This window comes from Diplodia seriata, assembly GCF_021436955.1.
Source record: "Diplodia seriata strain FDS-637 chromosome Unknown scaffold_11, whole genome shotgun sequence".
Lineage (NCBI taxonomy): Eukaryota > Fungi > Ascomycota > Dothideomycetes > Botryosphaeriales > Botryosphaeriaceae > Diplodia > Diplodia seriata.
Window position 1 is genome coordinate 71,854 of NW_027117318.1, and position 9,362 is coordinate 81,215.

Here is a 9,362-nt window from a genome sequence, read left to right on the forward strand (position 1 = left end):
ATTAGAGTTTCTTCCGTAATCTGACCGATCTATCTCTCGAAGAGGCTCGAATCGGGGACATGGAGACGTGCCTGGCTGTTCCGGTCGTATAGGTCCTGTATCAGACATTCTGCAGTTCCTATAGTATTCTACCTCGCTTAGATATGCTATCCGAGCAAAGAAAGTAGCAGGACTTGATGCTTTGCTTGAGCGCTGCTTATCTGTAAGAAACAGGGAGTTGATTCCCGGTGTGGTGGGCGCTCGGCAGATCGGTCGAAAATGGTCTTCAGTAGCCCACTCAAAGGACAAGATGAAGTGAGATGAAGGTGGGTACGAAGGTACGAAGCCCGCAAAGTGTTTGCGTCAACTTGGACTTGAGGTTGGAACGGTTGAAACGGGTGGGAGGACCGACTGTGCACGGTGGTAAGCAGAAAGGCTGAGGCTGAAGCTGTGACGGAGCGAGCGTCGAGCGGGGGCGAGACCAGCCTCGCTTATGCTGGTTGGTGATTACATGCATTCATGTCGCCGGCAAGAGAGCCAATAGTACGACAGACAGGAAGCGTCAGCAGCATTCGCTTTGATTTGCCAGCCCGGTCGGTGGTTTTACGAACGTGAACAAATTGTTTCAAGTGAAATGGATTCATCAATTTCAGCCTTCCATTTGCTTCTAAAGCACTACCATTTGTAGTGCATGAAAATCTCTGCCATTTAAATCGAAATTTCCTCCGGCCAGCAATGGCAGTTCTTTCAACGTTACCTTGCGACAACCCTTCACGTCAACAGCCAACTGGTCAAAGTGCTTTCCACCATCCTTCTTGGCATCGAAATCAATAGCCGTACCCCACCTCGGCACATTGGGCATCTCCGGATGCTCCTTGAATAAATTCGACTTAAATTCAGTGATGTGGTAATCGTCTCTCACCGAAGTCGAGCTCATGTGAATGAATTGAGAGCGATTGAACCGGGCACGCTGGTTGACGTCCGTTATGGAAAGGGATTTAATTAAATTATATTACGGAGGGATTGTTACATGAATGTTTTAGAAACTTGAGTTGAAGGCGGAATGATCAAGATTGTTGTGAAATACAGAAGAGCGCAATCGACATTGGCCAAGGAATGAAGCCACGCTTATCAGTCAATCCAGCAGCATGTCAAACAGAGTTTCAAGACGACCCAATTTTTTCCGGCGAAACCAGGGCGTCTTACAAGACCCTTACTGCCCAGCAGGGTTGCCCGAGTGGTGATTGGCAGTAACTTCCGGGAAGTAGTGGGCCTCTTTGAACTCAGGCATGAGTTCGCCTGGGCGGAGGACAGAGAACGTTGCGCTGACGCTGACCTTCAAGCCCGAAACCTGTGCTGGGTCTTCGGTCGTTCGGTTGGGCTACAAACAAGAAATGAGTCGTGTGTAGGAGGACGATAATAATAGTCCAGAAGCTCACCTTCACTACTCTCCAGAATAAGTTCTTTTTCAGGAATGGCTCGACGTCATCTGGCTTGAGACTCTGCAGTTTTCCTGTCTTGATGTTATCTTGCAGAGTCGATGTGATCGGACTGGTGCCGGTGAGGACCAGACCCTCCGCGGCTTGGCTCTCGCAGTTGCTACAGTTCGCTTTGCGCGCGGAAAAGATGTGGCTGAGGCCTGCAAGGCTTGGTTCGACTTGCCAACAGCAGTCCGGATCATTGTTTAGTTCGCTGACGAGACCCAGGAAGTAGAAGATGGTGAATGCACCATCTATAGCATCTCTATAGACGTTGATATTAGCGATTACCAGTATCATGTAGAGGAATTGTAAGTGATAGGGGTTTAATCGAGCAGGAAGGACTCACTTGTTCACTTCACAGTCGACATACCACTGCAGCATCAGACTACTCCCATCTGGCTCGTCCCTCAAGATTTCGTCTCCGCGGTCGAAGGAAGATCCCTGTCCGGGACCGAGAGCGGCGCCCGGGTTGCCCACAACCTGTTCCTCCATCATCCTCCTCCTGACCCCCTTCACCGCTTGTGAGGGACGGCCGGACTCCGAACTCGCTTTCCGGAACGCTTGTGCTTCTTTCACAGAAATTGGCTGCAACGTCTCAGGAAATTTGGTCGGTTTGTCCACAGACTGTGCTTCGATGCCCCAGGAGTACTTCTCGATGAGAAGATCGCGGACAGATTTCTTACCACCCGCTGGTAACACGAGATCGGGGTAAGTGTATCCGAATTTCTCCAATTGTCTGGAGGCATCGCTGTCCCAGAATTCCCTTTCTTTCTGTTTCTCTGGGAGGCGGAAAGGGTAAAGGGGTGTATTGGCACGATTCTTGGAGTCACCTGTGTTTGTGACGAAGTCGTTGTGCAGTCTTTGCCAAATGGCGAAAATACGGTCGATGTTGCTGTTCCAAACTGCACTTTAGCCATTCTCTGTTTCCGCATACATGGATTTGTTTGTGTGTGTGTTTGGAGAGTAGAAGATGGAAGGAAGTCGTGACACTAACCAGTGATGCAGCCAGAATACCGGATCAAACGCTGCCACCTCGATTTCCGACATATGTCCTCGTCCTCCCCCGACGTACGTGTGGTAGTCGCCGTGAAAACTTTCCAGCGACCCATTTGGCCCACTACTGAACTTTGATGATGCAAAATTCCTGTACACTCGATAGTCAGGCAACAGGATCAGCAAGTCGAGCATTTGTTGCAGCCGATCTTTCCTTGCTTTTTCCAGAGCGTCGTCCAGCTCTTTCCAGTTGTCCTCATCGCGGTTCTTACTACTTGCATGGCGTACAGTGTGTGTGCGGGAGTAGAGTGATTCGTCTAAGACGGAATCGCCATCGATTTTCGCTGTCCAGTCGTCGTCGGTCATACCTGCGGTACCTGGAAATGTGAAAGACTTCAGCGGATTGGATACAGGCACTAGCTTCCCCTCGGCCTCTGGCCTGTACACTTTCACTTCCTTCTCTTTCAAAATCCGAGGCAAGCCGAAGTTGATCTGATCATTCTCCCTCAGCCGTGGCTGGAAGTAGTCCCAGTACGGAAGGCGGAATGTTCGGGCAGCTTCAACGTACTTGGGATCCTTGAACTGCTTTGCAATCTCTCCCATGGTGTTGAAGATGGTTTGCTATATCGATCATTAGTTCAGTCGTCTCAAAGTTAGTGGAATGCGATGCACACCTCCATCATGGCCAGATAGGGTCGGTGCCAGGTAGGAAACAGAATCGAACCGTGAGTACAGTAGCCAATCTCGCCATCGTCTGCATACATAGTCTTCGACTCAACGTTATCCCATGGCCGGTTCGGTAGTCCATGGATGCCTAATTGTATGAGTGGAGTCCGGTGTTTGGGTTTGGGAAATGAAGAGAGACACAAACCAGCTATTTCAAAGTAGGACATTCTGTCCTGCCCTTTCCCTTGCTTCTTGTCTTGCATGGCGGCCGGCGTCATCTCCTTGTACTTGTCCTTTTGAATGCTCTCAAGGGCAAGAACGTAGAGATTGAAAGCATCAGGATGATTCTTCACGAGGTCATCGATTTCGAGTCGCTGCGGGACGGGCTGACCGTTTGAGACTGCTGAAGCGAGGCCAGCAATCCGGCCCTGACTTTGGGCATCGAAGATTGTGGAGGCCATGATTTAGGGTCAATGGAAGCAAGAATTGAGTTGAGATATTCGGTTGGGTTTTGAAGATAGCGGCTGAATTGATGGCCTGGCAATGTTGGCGAGCTCCTGGGATCTTTATATATCTGAGCTTTGTATATCCAGTTACATCAATAGACAAAAGAAAGCTCAGTGATACCGTGTCATCTGTGTACATGAGTTTCTTCCCGCCTGTCAACCATAAGTCTCGACGATGTCAGCCAGTCAAGCTTTGTGGACTTGATCGCGCCCTTTCACATGCTTGATTCTGATCCATTTTCTCTGACAGTGCAGCATCATAATTGGAAGATATGGATGTTCAGAGTTGGAGGATGGCTTTTGTATTGCCTTGCATGATGATACCCAAGGGTTCTAAATTATTGGCAATTTTGTGGCTTGCTGAGCGGCACACCCAAGATCCCGGTGTAAAAATCGGCGGTTCCCGATGCATCCTTTAAACACCATGCGGGAAAACACGTAAAGCTTGTCTCAACGGAGCAAAACTTACACCAGGGATTAATGCTTGTTTTGTGATTTGAGCTGTCCGTGCACCCACGCGTATTGTATTTTCTAAGGATGGACGACAAGCACTGCTTTGTAGTATGAGTCAGTAGCATCGAGGATATCAACCTGAAACTCGTCACTATGTCGATGATGCAGCGAGCCATGGACATACGATTAGCAGCTGAAAACGGGATGTTCTGAAGGAAGCGGGGTAGTACCGTGGTGTTGATCCAGGGTTGTGGAGACTCCCCGCATTCAGCCCCACGAACCCGTCGCTCAAATACTTTCACATGCAGAAGTCCGTCTTTAACTTGTAGTCTAGGCAGCTCTACTACTAATCAGTGCTCCTACCCAGAATGTCGAATTTCCTATCTGGGCTAGCGAAATACACAAGGATGAAAGAGCCAGACTCGAGAACTCCACCACCACCAGAGGAATCCTACATTACCTGTTTTATCCATGAGCATGCCGCGCGTTACAGATCGAGCGGTTCTTATAGGTTAAGATATTCGTATGTTGATTGCAAGTGACATTGAATTCTTCAAGGATGAGAAAATGCAGCATTGCAGCTGACATGAGATTGAAGCCGAAGGCTGATCTGGCGCCATGAGAAGCGACTCATGCAATCCGGCCACAGGATAAGTCGTCAGCCTGCAACAGAAAGTTCGCTGGCAGATAAGTGTGTAGCTTCAATGCAGAGATCAGATACAAAGAAAGAAAAAAAAGGCTCAAGCTGTCATGGAGACGTACAGGCTACTTAACTTCCATTGAGGCTATCTCTCCTATCGCCAGTCCACAAGAAGAAAGGCCAAGCATCCAAAAACCTCCAATCCAGCCAATGCCCATTTCCCCAAACGCCACCCCCTACCAAACGAAAGAAAATGAAACAAAAACCACCCCACAGCCAGTTCCCACTAAACCCACCCCCGATACGCTCCGTACCCACCACCTCCCCTCACCCCCTCCATCCCCATCCCCATCCCCGTCGTCGTCGTCCCCGTCGGTGGCGGCGGCGAGAAATCAAAATCCCGCATCAACAACAACTCCTCATCCGCCGCAGCCGCCGCCACCACATCGACATCGACGCCATGCCACAACCCCTCGCTCACTCCCAGTCCCGCCGTACCACCTCCCCCCATCCAGCAGCTCGTGTCGTGTCCGAAATCGTTGCCAGTGGTCTGCTCGAGCATCGAGATGTCCATGGCGCCGGGCGTCGCTGCCATGAAGCCGCCGCTGCTACTTGCATCGCCGACGGATGGCGGTGGGTGGGGCGAGCTGAGGGTCGAGCTGGGGTTGGACGGGCAGGCCGAGGTGGCCGTAGTGGCGGAGGAGGGGGAGGTGAGGAGGGCGGCGAGGGTCGAGGACGGGAAAGGTGGGGGGAAGAGGCCGTGATGGTGTTGTTGGTTTTGTTGTTGCAGTTGGTCCAGCGCCGCCGCCGACGAGGAGGGCGATGACGATGAGTCCAGCAACGACGGCGGCGGCGATGATGACGACGACATCGACGCGGCAGTGGTCGCCAGCCTTCCATCGCTACTACCACCGCCACCACCACCACCACCAACAACAGCCCCAACCCTCCTCTCCAACACCCTCGCCACATTCCCCCCACGTCCGTCCCGCTCCCCAGCCCCAGCCCCAGCCCCAGCCAGTCCCTCCAACACCGCCCCCGCCCTCCCCAGCACCGCCATCGCCCTCGCCCCCGCCGCGCCACCCTTCGCACCCGCACCCGCATACGCAACCGCATACCCCGCCGCCACAACCGCCGCGTCCCGCTGCCACCCGCGCACCGCATGCAACCCGTCCAGCCCCAGCACGCGCGTCTCGTCGAGGGGGAACAGGGCTTGGTGCAGGATGTCCGTCAGCGCGGCGGCGTGGGCGAGGGCGGTGGAGGCGGCGCTGTCGGCGGTGGGTGTGGGTGTGTTGTTGCGGGGGATGTTTCTGCTGTTGCTGTTGATGTTCGACGAGGGCGATGGTGATGGTGATGATGATGGTGGTGATTCAGGAGGCGGCGTGGACGCGGACGGAGGGAGGAGGATGAAGGGGCGGTGGAGGATGAGGGCGAGGTGGTGGTAGTGGAGGGCGAGGAGGAGGCGGTGGCGGTGGAGCCAGGGGGGTGTTGGTGTTGCCGTGGAGGGGGAGAGGTCGAGGTCGAGGTCGAGGTCGAGGGGGGATGAGGAGGAGGAGGCCGGGTCGTCGCCGGCGTCGTCGTCGTGGGTGTCGGGCGGCAGGGAGAAGGCGGAGAATGAGGCAGCGGAGGACGACGACGACGACGAGACGCCACCACCACCACCACCACCGCGTCTCCCGCGCCGCCAGATCGTCAACCCCCTTGGCACCTGCTTCGCCCACTTTCCCGCGAGCCTTGCGCTCACGCAGTCAACCAGGAAGCCCGCGCACATCTCGCGGGCTCTTGGCTCTCGGCGGAAGTCGCGCGTTTGCGTCGCAGCAAGGATAGCAACCGCCCTTTCCGCGAAGGCCGCCTGGACGGCGCGCGCCGCGTCGACGAGAAGCAAGGACTGCGAGTGGAAGGACAGCCACGTCACGTCGGGGGCGGGCGAGACGTAGCAGGGGCCGAGGGCGTGGGCGACGGCGGGCGAGTCGCTGGGCAGGCGGACGGATGCAGACGCCAGGTGCGTGAGGTGCGGGCGGCCGAGGGCGAAGCTGGTGGTGGCGTCGAATGTGTAGAGCGTCCACCATAGGCGCCGGCGCAGCTCCTTTTGCGTCGAAGGGAGGTGGGCGGGCGGCTCGTGGTGGAGGCCGGTGGCGTGGGCGGTTTGCATGGCGGTGGCGAGGTGGGCGTAAGCGGTGTTGGGCTGGCCGGCGGCGAGGAGGTACTGGACGCTGTAGGCGTGGCACTGGACGGTCGTGATGGATGGTGCCGTGGTGGTGGCGTTTTGCTCCGAGAGGAGCGCGTGGCAGCGCTGGAAGTAGATGCGGCCGGTGAGGCGCGAGTCTTCGACGTCTGCCGGGCTGGATTGGGCGGGCTCGTTGCCGCCGATCCGGAAGGCGCCATACTGGATGCATAGCGCCAGGACGATGTCCACGAGGGGGGAAGGCTTCCTGAAGGACACCCCGAGGGACGGCTCGGACCAGAGGGATTCGTAATGTAGCTGGAACTCGGCCTTGTCGACTATGGGGAGCAGCGTATGTTGCTGAGACCAGAATAAATCCAATAGGTAGTCTTGTTGCGCTTTGTTCAGCCAGTCGCAGCTGATCTGGTCTTCAAGCGACAGGTACGCCAGCCCGCCGAACGGGGCCAATGAGTCGTCGGCTTGCTCGATACTGTGAAGTGGCTGATGGAGAACGGTGGCTAAGAACAAGTCCAGTTGCTTGGTGAATGCCCGCGAGGAAAATGGGCCGTGATAATGGGTATCGTGCAGGACAAAATCATCTGAAAAAGCAACGCCTTCACAAGCGTCTACTCGTGACTCGTAGCACTCCAACGTGTCGTCCATGCGGGACCATGGCTTGTTCGGAGTCAAGGGCGGAGTATGACTATCGCCTTTCAGCCGGCGCTCAAGGTCCCTGATCTGGGCGCGTAGCCGCTCGACTTCCCTGCATGAAGAACAGTCAGTTTGTTGTGCAGCGGTAGAGAAGTCCGGTATCGTACTTGGTCGCGGATGCCAGACTCCGGAACTCGTTCAGGCCGTCATTGCTACATCGGCGGCCGATCTGCTTGCAGTTGTGGCACGGCCTGCTGCTGTCGCATTTGACTCGGTTGAGGCGGCACCAGTCACACGCACGATGGACCTGGCTTCTCTTGGGGCGCGGTGCCGGAGAAGTGGCATCCTTGTGTGACGACTGGCGGGGAGAGACGCCCACAAAGGTGGTGAACATGGTGAAGTCGGAGAAAAGGGAGTGACCAGAGGTGGGAGCAGGGTCGGAGCTGCTGCCCCAAATAAAACCCAGGACGGGTGAGTGACAGGCTGTGCGTGATTTGCGCATCGGAGCGGCAAGGTACGGGCATGACTAAGGCTGTGCGGTCTCCAGGGTCTACAAAACTTGCCGAAGGGTGGGTCGGGCTGATAACGGGCGGCGGAGTGCTCGATGGGTAGGCTATTGACGGCGTAGCGGGATCGACGAGGCTCTTGACGTACGGCCAGGCCAGGCCAGGATATGAGCCCAGCCGCGGGCAGCGGGATCGGAGCGGGAAGGCTTGGGACATGACTAGGGAGATTGACGAACGGTACGGCCCACGCTGTAGGGCGCTTGTGTCGATCCCTTAACCGCACCCTCCATATAGGTCAGCTGCGGGATACGAGGCAATCTCAGCAGGCGGCAAGGGGATATGAAAGCCCCAAGGCGATCGTCGGGCGTGGCAGAGGCGTTGGACGAGAGACAAATGCCGACGGTGTAGGGCGGCAGCTGGTCCGCTTTTCCGGTCGCCCAGCCGCCGCAGTTACCGAGAGTGCAAGGCTTAATGGCACTCGCTCTGCCTCCTCATGCCTGCACGTCGAGTCAGTAAGGCTGTTGTCGTTGGTTGTCCGCCAGTCGGTCCGACCGTCCGACCCTCTCGCCTCAGCCCCCTGATCTGATGAACCTCTTCCACCTCCGCCTCGAGTCACTTCTCTTGTGTGCGCGACTACTTGCCCTCCCCGTGCACCGGACACCTGGTTGACCACCATTGCTCCACTCTCCCCGCCTTAATTTAGCACCCGCGAGTGGGCGAGTCGTCCTTAGAAATCACCTCCTATCGGAAGGCCTGGAGCGGGCCCAGTCTCGTAAGCCCCCCAGCTGTCTCGGAAACCGCTTCCACCCATCTTTCCTCTTGGCAGTCGTATCCATACAGATCGAAGACGTTGAGCCTCGCAAGCGGAGCCGCAGGGAACACGTTCCGAGACCAATGGACTTCCCCTCGTGTCCGTCTCCTGAGTCCGCCGTGGATGAAGGCCGCAGGCAACGGAATGCCTGATGACGGCTGAGCCAAGAAGCGTCGTCCTATCTGGAAGGAGGCGGTGCTGTACCGTTGTCAAATCCAACTCGGATGTGCTGGACATGACAGCGTGCCCTATACTCACAAGCGTATAGGCACCTCGGCTCGAAATAAGTGTCGAGAGATTGGCCAGCTCGAGTCCGGAGTGATACAATGACTCCGCCGGCTGCCGTCATCGAGAGGTGGCATGGCCGCTTCAAGTGCTGTCTGCAGCTCTTCACACCTTATTGTCCCGCCTTGCATACCCGCACGCGCACGAAGATGGCCCGTGGGCCCTTCCAAGAGGCGGTGCGACCCGCCCTCCCGATTCATAGTCATTCGCCGAACCCGCACAGGGTC

The 9,362-nt window shown here is 56.1% G+C and overlaps 1 protein-coding gene across 1 annotated transcript; it reads right to left on the minus strand.

Moving 5' to 3' along the window:
• Positions 1-1,192: 1,192 nt before the first annotated feature.
• SLS55_009757 (uncharacterized protein) lies at positions 1,193-3,580 on the minus strand (the record flags this gene model as incomplete). The annotated part of the gene is made up of 6 exons (XM_066781152.1): positions 1,193-1,360; positions 1,419-1,722; positions 1,807-2,352; positions 2,455-3,074; positions 3,128-3,267; positions 3,325-3,580. The coding sequence occupies 6 exons, from the start codon at positions 3,578-3,580 to the stop codon at positions 1,193-1,195; spliced, it is 2,034 nt and encodes a 677-aa protein (XP_066628154.1).
• Between the last annotated feature and the right edge of the window lie 5,782 nt (positions 3,581-9,362).